Raw genomic sequence first — 15637 nt, forward strand, 5'->3', positions numbered from 1 at the left:
TCAACAACTGCCATAGATCTCTTCGAAAGTTAGACAGTGGAAGCGATAGCTTTGACGACAAGCTCGTGGAGGTATATCAAGTCCTATTCTTAATGGCTTTATTGATGTCAAAGGCTTAAAGATCCATGTTAGATCATTGCCATACAGAACATGACTCGTAACAAGCTGACGGTGTGTCGAAGGTACCGTCATTGAAGCATCAGGGTATCTGACTGTCCCTGCTCAAGTAGTGCAGCGAAAATCTCCTCTGAATCTATTCCAGAAAAGTCCCATGCCATTGGGTCACCGTACTCGAGGGCGTAGGACTCTGGAAAAACAGGAACGCTTTGCTCCAGGCCCGGTTGACTGCCCAACCAGCCGGAATTGACCGAAGAAAGCTCTCCGGTCGTTGCCAGTTGGAAATTTGAAGATTCAGAAATAGCGTAAGATTGCCCCGGCAAATGAGAGAATGTACTTAATCCCTGGTACGGGTCGATTTCGCCGGACTGTGGTGAAAAACTTCTTGGAGCTTGTTCTTTGGATGGTGTTGGGGAGAACAGGGTCAGTTGATCAAGCTTTTCCTTCAGGGAGACGAAGTCAGAGCTCCATGAGTCTTGTCCATCTGACCATTGGTGCAAATTCTCCAAGACTGAGGCGGAAATGGCTTCCAGGGTAGAGGCGTAGGGCATAACGCTCGGCCAGCGGCGAGATATTTTCCAAATGAGACTCGGAAATGTCTTGATGTATCTGGCCAAAATATTGATGTCCTCTCCTCCTAGATGTCGGCGATCTTGGCTTTTGGATTCGATGCCCGTCAAGACAGACGAAAGTAGATAGACACCGGCTTCGACGACACAATGAGCAGCGTGCCACAGCATGAACATCTTGCCGAGCCGATCGAGCACGCTGTACTCTTTGATCAAGGCTATAGACGCTTTGACAGCCCTTTTACGCATCTCCTTGGTTGGCGTAGGATAACGAGGCGAAGGCCGGTTCAACCTTAAAACCTGAATTTGAAACAACAATTCATGGAATTCAATCTTTTCCGTCAGATTGACGCTTTGGCGAATGGCCTGATACCAGTCTTCCAGCCGCGCTTGTATGCTTATATACCAGGACTCGAAAGAAGTATCGGCATTGGAAGCTTGGTGTGCAAAGACAGGATAGTACAAGCCTAAGGTGATATCACACTCGATCTCTCGTAACGACCACATATGAGCAGAGTGTGTTGGTATCGCTTGAGACTCGGAATCAGGAAACTGGGTTTGGGTGTCAGTCGACTTCGATGACAGTCTGCGTGGGAGTAGCTGGTAGGTACCTTGGCCGTGATCTCAGGTCTTGACCACTTAAAAGGTTGACAGCGGACGCTATGAGCTGCGCTACCGGATCTATCAGAGTTGGAGCACAACATAACGACAAAGGAATTGCTCACGCGTCAATACCATATGCATTCCAGAACATCCTTCGTCGAGCATTCAGAATGGAAGGCTCCGGTTTCATCCGGGTCGACACTGGCAATTCTTCATGCAAGCCGGAATGGAAGGCCAGTCTGCTAGCAGCAGCAGCACAGTGACTGACGTTTACATGTTGGGGGTTCAGGAACCCATAATGGGTAAGGAGCTGCAAGGCCTGGAGGCGCTCCCATGAGCTTGTGGTGCCAACTTGCTCTAGGTGCACGATGGCCGTGGCCCACAGGCCGTCCGTAGTTGTTGCGGCCCGTTTCTCATCTATATGCATGAGCGTATTTGAGCTGATGGCTAACGTGATATAAATCACAAACGCATCGTAGCCAACAAGCTGCGGACTCTCGTACATCTTGTCTCTGGCTCTGTACAGGTCGTCCTCTCCAATCGAAGGGTACTGCGGGCGGTATGTCTCGCAGTAATGTTTTAACATGGCGTCCACAACATGGCGAGGGATTGAAGAAATCGCCATGGCCCGCCACGACTGGACCTGAGGTTCGGCACCCTTCGTAGCATCCCGGGCTTGACGGTTGAAATATGGTAATGGCGAGTCGGAGAGAAAATAACTCGAAACAAGCGGAAGAAGCTGCTCCTGCTTGCGGGGTCGCCCCGTGGGTTCAACGGTCACTATCGCAAGGCGGGTTGTCAGTCTCTCCACTGTGCCACCAACAGTGTCCCCGATGCTGCAGGTCTGGTTTTTTGCGGCGGCGAGGTCGACGCTTAAACGTCCAACTTGGTCTTCGAGATCTCGAACAATGCTTCGAGGTTTGTCGACCCCATGGACAGAGTCAAAGCCCAAACATGTGGCCCCTACAGCCGAACATGCGCCACACGTCGGGTAATGGAAGTCGCACTAGAAGCCCTCGTGAGAATGAAGCGTGTGAGGTCAAGAAACTGGGTCGTACTCGTATTTTTCTTTTCCGGCAGCGTGCGCAGGCTTTGCTATGGCGGTGTCTCTTCGAAGGGTCGGATGAGGTGGACGCCATCGATATCAGATTGGTGACTGCGCACGACGAAGGCCGGCATCGAGGGGCGTTCCTTCATGCGAGGCAGCTCGTGAACAGTGTCAAACCGTATCCAAGTGTCAGTTCCGTGTGGAGCGAGAAGTCAAAAGATAGATAGCAGCACGGCAGGGCATAACTCCTCAGGCGCTGCAAGAGGTCTCAACCAGCGGGATGAATAATCACTATTGGCGAGCATATACAGCATCAATCAGACATAGGAGAAGTGTGGTGCAGTTATTGTGGAAGCAAACACCCATTTATATTACCGAGTACAGAAAACATTGCTTTTTGGGCCCGCCTGGCCCGCTTCGGGACAGGGCGGAGGAGCCTCCCTGACCCCAGTTCACCCACTTGCACGGAACTAACTCACTCATCCAAGTCATGCCGAGTACGGGCATTTTAACCGGGCCAGAAGAGCGATTTGATGGAGAAAGGGGCCTCAATTGAGTATCTGCCAACCGGGTACGTAAGTGCCCCGGCTTGCTGGCACGAGCTTCTTCCTATACCACCGTCCTTATGGTTATACCGTGTACGTGGACATACTTCATAGAATCCTAGCTTTCAAAAAATCTAGTAGAACCTCGCGGAACTTCTCGGGTTCGTCCGATTGAGGACTGTGTCCTGAATGCTCAAATACCTCCAGCCGCGCATCCGGGACCTCTCTGGCAATCTCCTCCGCGAAGCTCACAGGTGTAACATAGTCATGGCGCCCAACAGCGACGAATGTAGGAGCCTGAGCATTTGTCAGACAGTCAACAGCCATCGTGATTAGGAGGGCAGGAAGATGCCTACCGTGATATCCTTGAGTCGCTGTCGAACGTCGAAGCGCGGCATGTTTTGACTGAAAGCCCAGTTTTGGGTCTTGGAATGAAATTGGCCCCCTGGTCCGAAGAACGCTGCAGACGTAGGCTGATCACCCGTGTCGCCAGCTGTTTTCTTCGACGGGTCTTCGGGAGGGGCGTAGAAGGGGAGCATCTCTGCAATTGCTTCTTCAAAGTCCGTGTCGCTAAGGAGGTTGCCCGACCAAACTCGGATCTGACGGGCCTTGTCCACCTTGATTCTATCCGACGTCAATATGTTCGCCAAAGCTCCCATTGCTCCGAGTGTTCCAACTGTCCAGGTGTCTATCAATATCAAGCCACGCAGACGAGCGGGATAATTGACGGCGTAGTCAAGGGCCACAAAGCCCCCATATGAGTGGCCGGCCAATACAAACGTCTCTGCTCCTGCCCATGCCCTGCCGTACCAGTTAGTCATGCAACATATCTCTGTGGCACACCCAAGCACCTGAGGTACTCAATGTCTTTCATCCAGCGTTCATGAGAGTAAGGCCCGATCATGTCTGAAGCACCACTTCCTCTGCCATCAAACACCAGAACTCGGAAAAGAGAAGAGAGGTGACTGAAGCAGGCCTCCGGTTCTGCGTGAGTAAACATTCCTGGTGCGCCATGAAGGCCGATGAGTAGAGGTTTCGTCCCGGTCGAATCGCCCCCGAGAAGTCTGACGTGCAACTTGACGCCGTCGTCCACCTGGACTGTCGATGTGTTTGCCTCTATCATGGTCTGTGAAGACAATTCCAAGGAGCAATGCCCAATCTCGACCCTTGTGTTGTTCACTTGGCTCTCCCGTTTCTTATCAGGTTTGCGTATATAGGAGGCGATATCGAATGCTTTTACAAATCAGCTCAATATTTCAACAGAGGGGTTTGGAAGCGTTCGCCATTAATGTCTGAGGTCTTGTGGCATTTGTAGATCAGCAACATGTTGTGCACAACCATACACGGGCCGAGCTGACAATTCAACCAGACTCCTTGGTGCCGAGTGCATTTCATCGAATTGCAGGTCATGACAGACGAAGCCGCCAAAGGTTTTAGTTCGTGGCTTGAGATCACCTTGCCACCTCTGGCACTAGCCGCGGAGATAGCCTTCAATAGACTACTCGAGCTAGGGCAACCGTCGTCTTCTACCGAGTGCTCGGTAACGTTGGAGAGAAGACAGACTAGTCCACCTGCACGGGGCCTTGTCCACCACCCCCCAAGGGTTCTTGAGAGAAGTGCGCGGTGTTAGATTTGGCGATTCTAGATTGGTTACAGCCTGTAGATAGGACAATAACAGGGCAGAGAGGCGAAAATCGTCTCGCATCCGTCCTAAAGTTCAGGACTGCGAGCAGCATGGGGCGTTCGACCAGGCACAGCCCCAGGAAACGGTTAGAAGTTCGGCAAACATTGAGTCAAGTCGGCGCGTTCGCTCTATCTAACACTCTGGATTTTGGAGATGAGGATCTCGTAACCTCTTTCTTGCTTCCTCAGGTCAAATTCGATTCCACAATCCTTCGAAAGCGTGCTCAATCGGGATAATAGCACCTCAGCATCTTCGCTTCTAGCTTCAAGAGGTTCACCATCTTCAGCAAGGGTGACCGGAACGAGTGAGCAGCTCGCCAGCTTTCCTCCTGCCCAGGAAACTTTGGCAAGAGCCCCGATATTGGACAAAGTCTGTTGTAGACTGCTCCAGCTATATGGGGGGTAGTTCCGCCACCCATCGGAGGGAGTAACGATGCTGTTGCTAAAGATGAAATTTCCCAAGGAATAAAAGATGGGAGAGCCCTTGTAAAATCCCACGCCCTGTACAACATGCGGATGGTGCCCAAATATCGCAGATGCGCCCGCATCGATCATAGCATAAGCCAAAGGCTGTTGATAGGTTGCAATCTCGTCTTGACTGTTTTGGACCCATCCGTAGGGGACGCCCCAGTGGATCGCTACCAGGACAACATCTGCCTGGGTCTTCGCGTGACGAATGGTCTTCAGAAGTATTTCTTCATCTGGTTTATATGTTTCCGTCTCCACGAACGGCGCCATGCCCGGAGACTCATCGATTGTGACGGAGTCGACGACGAATTTGCTGAAGACCCGTACGCCCGCAAGTCCAGGTCGTGACCTCCCAGCCCCAGCGCCGTTCGGTAGTGTGGTTGTGACCCCAATGTATGCCACTTTCGCACCATTCAGTGTTTTAACGACAGGCGCAAAGGCTTCGAAAACGTTCTCTCCACTGCCAACGTGGGCAACACCAACGGTGTCAAGGGCCTGGGAAGTCATCCGCAGCCCTTCGAAGCCAAAATCCATACCGTGGTTGTTTGCACACGTAACAACATCGATGCCAAGTTCGCGGATGACATCGGCTTGAGCAGGATCACATTTCAGAGGTATAAGTTTCTCAGCAGGGTACCCATCCTTGCTGAATGGCATTTCGAGATTTGCAAAGCACGAATCCGCCCTCCGCAATCTATCGTAGATGGTTCCATTGCCGGTCGGGCGACTGAGTTTGTCTGTGATAACGATGTCTCCTGTTGCAAGGACAGATATTGACATGATGACCAAGTTCTTCACAACATAATTCTGAATCTGGATCTGCAGACTTGATGGCAACAAGGTCTTTTGTACCTTGGCGAACGCGTAGATAGCGACCGCATGATAAAATCTCTGAAAAAGGATGGATTCTAATCGATACGCAATGAAGCGCAAAGTCGACTCTGGACCTCATCAGACTGCATCAGTGACCACGATGAATGGAGTGCTTGCGAGCAGAGACTCATCGTGCTAACTAAACCCATCAACCCCAAAGACTGCCCGTGCCTCGGACGGAGGAGAGCGAACTTTCGTCTACCGCCCTAGCGACTGTGACCGACCCATGCTTCTCCGCTATTTGCGCCTTCGATGGGGCCAAGATGTCGGAGTAGAGCGAGGAGCTGCTCATCGAGCTAGGCTTCCACCGTTGAGGAGGCCCAGAAATGTGTACCTTGTGCTGTATCGCGGTCTCGACCTTTGTCAGTCGGAAAACTGTTCTCGAAGTAGCATGGTATCTCCGGTAGGCTTGTAGATCCCTCACCGCAGCAATCGGTTTGAAAAGGTGACCTTTGGACACTGGCAAATGCTGCTGCAAAATAAAAAATAAAAAAAATATGAATGCCATCTACAAAGAGGTGCCCATTCTTCCTACACGGGTCAAAGCTCAAGCGTCGCAGCCGCCATGACAACACCATATGCTGTTCACGCCTCGATTCTTTTTGACCCCAAGAAGAAGGCATTCGTTAAAGATGTCTCCGTCACTGTCGACCCCAAGTCCGGCTTGATCGTGGAAGTCGTACAACGAGCACCAGGATCCCTAGGCGAATCTGTGCCAGAAGGCGATGTCGACCTTCGAGGGAAGATTGTGATGCCGGGCTTTGTTGATGCGCATACACATGTTTTCCTTCACTCATACGAGTACGGTTGTGATTGTTATCAAATTTTCAGGATTTGCGAGTGGTTAATTTGGAACATAGTGAACGTGCGTCCCTGCTCCAGAAGCGCGATGAAAGCATTGTCGAACGAATAGTCCGCGCCGCCAACCACTGCCGAACGGCTCTGCTTGCGGGCTACACAACCTATCGGTGAGCTTCGCCCTCACAATGCGGTCTTCGCGTTCCATGTGACTGACGAGATCCAGTGATCTAAGCTCGGAATCAATGGGAGAAGGCGACGCCCAACTGCGTGATTGCATCAACCGCGGCCTGACACCTGGACCGCGAATGTTCGTGGCCACACGCGCACTAGCCAGCACGGGATCATATGAGCCTCGCACCGAGAACTCGTCAGGCGGTGTGTGCTTGCCGATGGGAGGCGAGGCGGTCGATGGTCCAGATAACGTACGAACGGCGGTGAGGCGCCGCCTAGCCGCCGGTGCAGATGTGATCAAATACTTTGCCGATTATCGCCGCCGTATTATGCGATACCCTCCAGCACAGCAACATCCTTATATTGTTGGTGTGACGCACCCTCCGGCGGACCCCAACCCGGACCTTCTCGTTTTCGCACAGGAAGAGGTCGAGGCTCTTGTTCAGGAAGCGAAAATGGGTAAGGCGCCTGTGGCATGTCACGCCGGAACTATCGAGGGAGCCATGATCGCCGTCAAAGCCGGAGTGCATACCATTGAACACGCCTACTTCGCCGACAAGGAGCTGTTTGAACTAATGAAAGAGAAAGGGACCGTGTTTTGTCCGACCCTCGCTGTCTGTGAGCGGGTTCATCATCGCCGATTCGATGAGATCAAGAGGCAGACGAAGCTGGCTCACGAAGTAGGTGTGCGGTTCGCTTGTGGAGGAGACACTGGTCCTTATCCCCATGGTCAGGGGGTCAGAGAGATAGAGCTCATGCGGGATGCTGGTCTCCCGCTGGAAGATGCCTTGGAGGCCTGCTTTGTTGGAGGCTGGGAGGCTTGTGGAGGAGATTTGTGTGGAATGCGATTCGGCTGGTTTGACAAAGGGTTGAGAGCCGATATTATCGCCCTCGATTCAGACCCACGGGAGGATAAGCATGCTTTACGAAAGGTGGACTTCGTCATGAAAGATGGTCAGATTTGGAAACGGGATGGAAAAGGTGTGGGAATGTACCTCAATGACCACCAGTGGGATCAGTGGGACGCTTACACGCCCCTCAAGTGAAATCTTCAGATCTCGTCTTGAAGGATATCCAAAGGCCTGACACAGCTGTAGCCAGATATGGGGGTCTATCCGTTCATGGTGGTGTAGAAACCGGACCGCAGAGATTAGGAGAGCTCTCCTTGGTACGAGAGGCAAATGGCCGAAACCCCTTAGCCTGCCAACGCGGTCACTTTGCTGGTCCGAGAGCACCTATTGAGTCAATCAGAAACGATACTTTTCTTTGTATAGTTCCTTGGCATTCGACGGGTTGAACTAGGCTCCTCGGCCATCGAAGGGCCCAGTCCTTGCGTTTGACACTCATGGTCAAGCCGAACGAATCTTGTGGTTGGCCACTGTGCGAACCATTGGAGATCCGGGTTCAGGCGAGAGGTTAAGCTGATTCTCGGTGAGATCCGTTAGTCCACAACCAGGTGATTCAGCTTTCACACGTGGGCGACGCTCGCAGGCCCTGGCAAGTGTGACTGAGGACCGAATACCAGCACGGGTAACATATTGGAAGGGCTATATCTTCTGATATGGCAGGCAATGTTTGCGTATATATGGTGTTTCAGGTTGAATGCCAGTGGGTTGATGGCTTGCTCATGAAATTATCCACTGGGTGGACGTGAACATTATCCCACTGCGAAGATGACCGTCCAATGTCGAGCCACAACGGATCACCCGTCTGTCAAGACCATCCATTGCTCCGGTACTCCCTACGAGATTGGCCTTCAACATGGCAGTACTGCTGGTGTCGAAGTGCACACCAACATAGCCACATATACCAGCTTCTTTCAGGAGACGGCCAAAATTTCATGGGAGGCAGCACGAGAACGAGCTGTCGTCCAATTCGTACCGACGCTTGAGGCTAGGTATCCCGAGATTCTGGAGGAGATGAGAGGGATCGCCGACGGCGCTGGTGGTGGCCTGACCTGTGAAGATATCTTGACTCTGAACGTTCGGAGTGAAATTTGCTTGACGAACTACGCGGACGGGTGTACGTCGATCAGTCAAGTTGGAGAAGATGGGGAAATCTTTCTGGCCCAGAACTGGGACTGGCTCGAGGAGCTCCACAAGGGGATGGTATTCTTGTATATCAAACCTCTTGGGTCTGACATTGCTCTCAGATTTCTCGGGGAGGCAGGCATTGTGGGCAAGATCGGGATGAATAGTGCTGGCTTCGGCTTGTGCATGAACGCTCTCCGATCTGGCGCTTTCGACGAACTCAATCTACCCGTCCATGTCATGTCACGACGTCTTCTGCAATATGCTAGGAGTGTGAACAACGCCCTTAGCATAATCGACGAGTTTGGCCTGGCGTGTACGGCCAATTATATTTTTGCCGACAGAACCGGGAAGCATGTCAACATCGAATGCTCGCCGAGGGGCAATGTCTTGATCTTGCCTACCAATGGGTATGTGGCACACACGAACCATTTGTACGGGACGAATCGGCCCGCCAAACTGGTAGATCATCCTGCTCCGAATTCGTTCCTGCGGTTGGCTCGCATTCAGAAGTTGACTGACATCGATCGGGAAAAGAATGCGACGACAACGTTTCGGTCGCTTCGTGAGAAACTATCAGATGAGGAGGGAAGCCCATTTGCGATTTGCAGAGACAGGCCTGCTGATGCGGTGGGAATGGAAAGGATGACAACTCTGGCGTGCGTCATGATGGAATTGAAGAGCTGCACAGGAAAGGTACTGATCGGCAGACCTTGTGATGATCTTCCAGTTGTAGATTGGTCGTTTGAGGTAGGGGCTCTCGTGCCTTTGCGAGGTGTTGACGGCAATGCCAGCTGACAGAGGCATGTCGTCTGCAAAGTCCATGATTGATCAATAGCCGCAGCAGTAATTGTTCAAGAGTTTAGTGATCAGGTAGACATATGCCACGCTTCACACCATTTTCCAAAGGGATTCAACCACGATTTCCCAGGTACTCACGTATACTGACCCGACCTTCCACCGCGCTGCAAATGAAGCCAGAAGACCGGATACCTTGACGATTGGACCCAGGGTCACATCAGTCCCTGTGGCAGAGAGATGTTGTGGCCTTAGGCCTGCTAAACGTTGTTGATGGACTAGACTAGCCGCCCACACGGTTCCGGCCTCGAGAACTCGCTCAGCAGCCAGCCAAATGCTGATGATGGAATTTTTTTCGTTGAGCAGATTGAAGTGATCAATGATGATAGAGGCGGATTTGGCAATTATGTGAGCCATTCTTGGGGATGCCATGTTCAGGATGCCACCCCCAGCGAACCTGTCCGGGTCGGTGAAAAGTGGGTTTAAAGCTGTATAGAGCGTTGCCGAAGACAGATTAATCTCAGAGCCAAGGGACATGACTTGGAGAGGAAAGGGGATTAGAGCCTCGAGAAACGTTTCGGTTGGGACAGGCACGGTCGTCAGCGCACGCGAAATGCTGTGCAGACAGCTTGCGATGTAGAGCTCGTCCGAAAGCAAGTTCGCCGCGGGAACGCCTTCGAGATGGAGCTGTATCTGAGTGTCGAAGAATAATGAAGGACGTCCGAAATGCATCGTAGCCAAGCTATTAGAAGTGATATTAGCCCGGGACCTCGTCGCGGTGATTGTAGAGTACCTCTCTAGTTTGAGCAGGGCACGCTCCAGTCTTCGCAAATCCGCGTCTAGATCCGAGCGCCTAAGCAGACAACCTTCCTGCAGGTCTTGCATCGTCGACGCGGCTCTTCCCAGGAGGTCCCAAAGTTGGCCAGATGTTGGACAGATTAACTCGATCAAGGCGAGGGCACATAAGGCGGCGCAGGTCCAACTGGTCGCAGTCGCGTGGCCCTGACTCGCCGCATCACCGAGAGATAGTTTTTGAATATCCTCTTTGCTTCGCAAGGAGACATTCGCCAGGTTGGCATCAAGATCCCGAGTGATGAGGGCGGTGGAGATGGCAAACACGATGGTCAACGAAGACGCCGCAGGATGATTCTTGTTCGAGCTGATCCATTTTAGAGGATTCTCATGTGTCAACAAGACGGTCTCTTGTTCGACAGGAAGCAAGCTATATTCCGGGGCCACAATTTTCAAGTAATGCTCAATAATGACTCGTTGTGTTGAAGGCGGCACAAGAGAATGCAGCTCTACCTTTCGCAGATCATTGTTGATGGGGAAAGAAGGCACTACTACTCGAAGTGCTTGAAGCCCGGTCAAGTGGGATTGACCGTTCGGAAGGAGATGCCTTGGGATCTGAATGTTGTTGGTTATATGCCAGTTGGTTGTGGTTGTTAAGAAGCGTTGGACAAGTCGAGCTGAGCTCCCGGGACCCAGATAAGCAGTGTCTGAAGGAGTCGGGAGGTCGTCAGGGTCGGCCACTTGCAAGTGAGAACCCTCTCTGGAGAAAGGGACCACATCGGCCTGGTAAGCGGTGGCGGTCGAGGTGAGGCTTCTTGGATCTGTAACCTGCTGTATCTCCAGCCGAAGGCTTTGGACTTTTTGCTGGAGCGAGTGAAGGTAACTGGCTTTGGGTTGGCATTGACGGGCCGAACTTGAGATACAATACCTACAGACCTGCATGATATCTCCTGACCGAGAGAGTCATCCCAAAACGTACAATCAACGTCGGCCAGCCGACAGTTTTTGCAGGCTGGCAATTCGCGATCACACTGTAAGCCATTAATTCGGTTGCTTATGGGTATAAGACCGTCAGACATTGCTCACTCTGATTCTTCTCTTGCGACATCTGGTACAAACTTGCAAGGCCATTGTATATGGCTACGCTAGAAGCGGAATGGGTTGGGGGGGGACACTGTTGGTCTCCGATATTTGATGGGATTCCCGGCTCATAAATTATAAAGGCGCTTGCAATCCGATCCTTGGGGATCTATGGTATGAGGTTTATCTACTCCATACCGAGTAGCTAGCGAGCTACAGTAGGTCATTGTCATTCTCATTCCAACGTTCCCGGTCGGGAGACTAGCGCAGGAACGGGACCGCTACACGCTACCAGGGCCGGGGCGGGAAAGCGGCGGGGTCTGGGTGAGCTCCAAGCAGAACAATCCAGCCAGGTACCTAGTGAGCTAGAGATCTTTGACTCGAACCAGCTCATCACGGTTGGCAAATGCACCGACCTCTCTATCCAGCAAACACAATACTCAGGGGGTATCGTCCAACTTTTCTATGCAACCACATGTCGACTAAGGACATGTCCCAATACTCTGTAGCCTGTACCCAATGCCATATCCCGTATATCGTATCGTTCGCGAATACAAGAGAAGGAAACATCACCCCGCCTGCTGCTTCACTGTCTCGAGCACCGTAGTAAACCGCTCTGTAAACCCCCTTGGCGAGCAGTCTTCTTTTCCAAGTGCCGCCTCCACCGTCTGTAGGTGATCAAGAAACGTGTCCGCAGCCCCAAACAATGGCGAAAGCCCCTTCCCGTTGATGGATTGGGATATTCGATGGCTCGCAGTGGGGTTCAGGCACAGTGTGCACAGCAGCGCTGAGATGTATCCAAAAGCGACGAGGATTTGGGTCTGGTCAATGGTCAGGGCCTGTACAAAGTCAGCGTCTCGCAATCTTTGCGGCCAGTCAGGGATTCGTACCTCGGACGCCTGGTCAACATGGCTGTTAAATATGTCTACCAGCCGGTCCACCATGTTCTTTCCATCTGCCATCAATCCCAACATCCGTACCCTGGCGGCATCCGCACATTCCGCAAAGTTGAGAAGACACCCAACGGCCAGAATCACAGATTCGAGCTGTGCATGGTCAAACTCTTGCTTTTGCTCCGCATGCCTCGCTAGCTTCAGAAAGCGGTCATCAATCACCTGGAAAACAGTGTTGATGAGGCGTCCATCAACCAGAGCGTCACAAGCTGCTGCGTCATTGTTACTCAAGCTCACGATGAGCCTAAGGCACGATTGTTCAATTTGTGGTTGGGACTGACGAGCCTCCTTCATGACACTGGCCACGCTCTCACCTAGTTCGGCGACACAGACGGTCGACAAGCTAGACCCAGCCGCCCCGCGGTTTGTTGCGCAGGCAATCTCCAATAAAGACAGCAAGAGTTGGATCGTCTCCAACTGTGTAGCCATCCCTCCCCCTTCGACCATGTCCAGCGTCGTCGCAAAGGTCGAGAGAATCTCGTCAAGGAGAACTCGTGGAAGCGTGGGGAATGGTTCCTTGAGACTGATGAGATTGCGCAGAGCGGCTTCTACGGAACCAAGTATGGTCCTGTTGACAGCCATACACGGTTGGCCCAAAAGTCTCGACCTTTTCTCCTCGAACTCTGATATATCTTTGACAAGAATCTTGGAGAGATTCTGACTTCGGTCTTTTGCAAGTTTGGTTAGTGATTTGGGTTCCGAGACCAGACGTGGAGATAACTTGTAAAGGGTGTTCAATATCTGTAGCACGACCCTCGGCGATGAGCTTTCAGCCAACACTACGCAGTGAAGGACTAGGGCCACCAACGTGCCGCTGACCTCATCCAAGGATCCGTTTGCACAATCCAGAAGGCGCTGGAGATTATTAGAGTCTTGAAAATGACGCAGGGAAGAGAGTTCATTCAACTTGGGAATAAGCTGTAGGAGTCCTGAAATGCGCCGTGACTTGGATCCTGATTCAACGTCTTCCAAGATGGTGTCTAAATCCAGGTCGAACTTTCTGAGCGCACCTCCACGCCTCAATTCGTGAATGCTTTTAATCTGACTGAAAGCATCAGCCTCATCGCTGTCACCGGTGTCTAGCTCCATCCGTGAGGCCACACTAGTGAAAGACACAGCCTGCGAATAGATTTCTTGAGAAGACGTTTGGCTATTCGGTGCCGGATAACTCTCCAAACTGTCGACCATTTCGCTCAAGTAAGTCCTTTGCTTAGCGTAAGTGGGCCGTGGACGTCCTGAAGAAGCGGCAACGGATACATCTGATAGTTGCTTTTCCAGATGAGAGACATCCCTGGTCGGACGGCTTGCTGAAATCCTCCCAGGTAGTGCGGTACCACCGTTAGGTTGATTTGAATGTTGCTCCTGTCTTTCTCTTGCGTTTAATGATGCAGTCCGCGAGACAATGGCCCTGGTTTGAGCGCGTGGAGCGTCCAGTCGATCAACCAACCTTTTTCGGCTTTTCTCAGCAGGCTTGGTGGGGGCATCTCCAATGTCCTCGTCATCGGATGAGACGTGTGACCTTTGCGAGGTCGAATCGGGCGTCAAACGCAAGGCAGTCAGATGAACATCGCTAAGGGTGGGCGAGGCTAGGCGACTCTCGTCTGAAACACGCCTTTTTCTCTTTGGACTACTCCGCTGCGACGGCCGCGATCTGCTAGAAGAATCTGAAGAATCTGGAGAAGAGACAATAGAGAGTTGAGGCAGTTTTGAGCGAGTTGCTTTTGGACGGACCAAGTCGCCAGGAGAAACTGATCTGCTAGCAGTGACTCCCCTAAATGATCGTTTCATTCTAGGAGCGGCATTGGCTGAGTCGGAACGTTCGAGCGTAAAGTTCACATTCGTAGACTTGGATTGCAGCTTCTCTTTGGTACTTTCATTCAAGGCCCGCAATCCGTTTGTCTTTGTCATAACGACCTTGGGTGGTTTATCCACCTTCACACCATTCACCGCTTGACTTGGTTTGGCAGATGCTATCTTTCTCTTCTTCAGGGGGGGCTTTGGTCTGAGACTGGCCGGTTCCTCCTCTGAGGAGTGTAGGTAAAACATGGTCGAGTCGGTTGCTGTCAGAGGCCATGGAGTGGTTGCAGTCGAAGGATCCTCCTTTCTCCCATTAGACTGTTCTTTTGCCGCACCTCTCACTTCATTTTCAAGTTCAATATGAGATGTGTCGGTGGTTTGACCGGGTCGAGGAAGGGCTGGCGCATGAGAGGTAAATGTCGTTGTTGTCGCTTCGACTGGTGACGGCGCAGCGACGTCAAAAAGGTCGTGAACTCGAACCTTCCTGGCTCCTTTGCCATAAATGTTCACTTTTCGACGTACTGGCGGGCCATCCATGGTGCCTACCGGCGAGGGGGCGCAGACGTGGTTGGATCATTCGAAGTATGGATTGTGTTAAATAGGCGCGACGAGTATCAGAACTCTGCCATCGCGTATCTTAGGTACCCAGTACTGCATATAGACTGAGGGGAACAAAGGGTCATTGTTTGATATCGGATTCAGTGCAGATGCAGCCAGATATCCTGAAGTGCTGTTGATCTTAGTTGGAAGGTCGAAAAGTCGATAACATTGAGTGGCAGCTTTGGAGATCGATAGCATCGAATGGCGATGTTGATGCGGGGTGATGTACCTACGAAGACCCATAAACAAACAGAACCCCTTTACAGCCCTTTAGTGCCAGGTGATCACTGATCACTGATCACCCAGCACCTAGAACCAGCGGTCGCAGTTAAACCGAAGCCCCGACGGGCGGCTCGGGGCAGCATGGCCAGAGCTGTTTAGTTAAACCTCAGGGCTGCGCCCGCTGAGCGGGCCACTTTCCTTGATCAAATTTCTTCGGTAGCTTCCTCGGCGCATGTGCATCTACCCGCAGCTGCGCACCAGCTCATCTGCCACAGATCAAAAGTCCATGGACGAACAACAATGAGTTTGCACGACGTCGATTCAGAGACCACCTGTGGTTGTATGGACTCCTGGTGAACTTGAAGCTCTATGAAGCCGTCTTGTTTTCTTCTCCCATCATAGCAACAGAGGAAATATTCCTGCATTCCAGCCTCGCGCCCTCCCCCCACTTTCGCCAGACATCCATCTCAATCCCAAGAGTTAACTT

General features: G+C 51.9%; 6 protein-coding genes across 6 annotated transcripts; 2 read left to right on the forward strand and 4 right to left on the reverse strand.

Annotated features, from left to right (window-relative positions):
• Positions 1–188: 188 nt before the first annotated feature.
• Positions 189–4005, reverse strand: Z519_00149 (uncharacterized protein; the record flags this gene model as incomplete). The annotated part of the gene is made up of 6 exons (XM_016757908.1): positions 189–1238; positions 1298–1358; positions 1412–2295; positions 3084–3179; positions 3239–3683; positions 3734–4005. The coding sequence occupies 6 exons, from the start codon at positions 4003–4005 to the stop codon at positions 189–191; spliced, it is 2808 nt and encodes a 935-aa protein (XP_016625157.1).
• Positions 4006–4694: 689 nt separating this feature from the next.
• On the reverse strand, positions 4695–5813 carry Z519_00150 (uncharacterized protein; the record flags this gene model as incomplete). The annotated part of the gene is made up of 1 exon (XM_016757909.1): positions 4695–5813. One exon carries the CDS (start codon positions 5811–5813, stop codon positions 4695–4697), a length of 1119 nt encoding a protein of 372 aa, XP_016625158.1.
• Positions 5814–6471: 658 nt separating this feature from the next.
• Positions 6472–7924, forward strand: Z519_00151 (uncharacterized protein; the record flags this gene model as incomplete). Its single annotated transcript, XM_016757910.1, has 3 exons — positions 6472–6707; positions 6767–6874; positions 6931–7924. The coding sequence occupies 3 exons, from the start codon at positions 6472–6474 to the stop codon at positions 7922–7924; spliced, it is 1338 nt and encodes a 445-aa protein (XP_016625159.1).
• A 627-nt stretch (positions 7925–8551) lies between these two features.
• Positions 8552–9706, forward strand: Z519_00152 (uncharacterized protein; the record flags this gene model as incomplete). Its single annotated transcript, XM_016757911.1, has 1 exon — positions 8552–9706. One exon carries the CDS (start codon positions 8552–8554, stop codon positions 9704–9706), a length of 1155 nt encoding a protein of 384 aa, XP_016625160.1.
• Positions 9707–9799: 93 nt separating this feature from the next.
• Z519_00153 (uncharacterized protein) lies at positions 9800–11540 on the reverse strand (the record flags this gene model as incomplete). Its single annotated transcript, XM_016757912.1, has 2 exons — positions 9800–11362; positions 11478–11540. The coding sequence occupies 2 exons, from the start codon at positions 11538–11540 to the stop codon at positions 9800–9802; spliced, it is 1626 nt and encodes a 541-aa protein (XP_016625161.1).
• A 607-nt stretch (positions 11541–12147) lies between these two features.
• On the reverse strand, positions 12148–14865 carry Z519_00154 (uncharacterized protein; the record flags this gene model as incomplete). Its single annotated transcript, XM_016757913.1, has 2 exons — positions 12148–12417; positions 12469–14865. 2 exons carry the CDS (start codon positions 14863–14865, stop codon positions 12148–12150), a joined length of 2667 nt encoding a protein of 888 aa, XP_016625162.1.
• Positions 14866–15637: the final 772 nt, after the last annotated feature.

This window comes from Cladophialophora bantiana (assembly GCF_000835475.1).
Source record: "Cladophialophora bantiana CBS 173.52 unplaced genomic scaffold supercont1.1, whole genome shotgun sequence".
Lineage (NCBI taxonomy): Eukaryota > Fungi > Ascomycota > Eurotiomycetes > Chaetothyriales > Herpotrichiellaceae > Cladophialophora > Cladophialophora bantiana.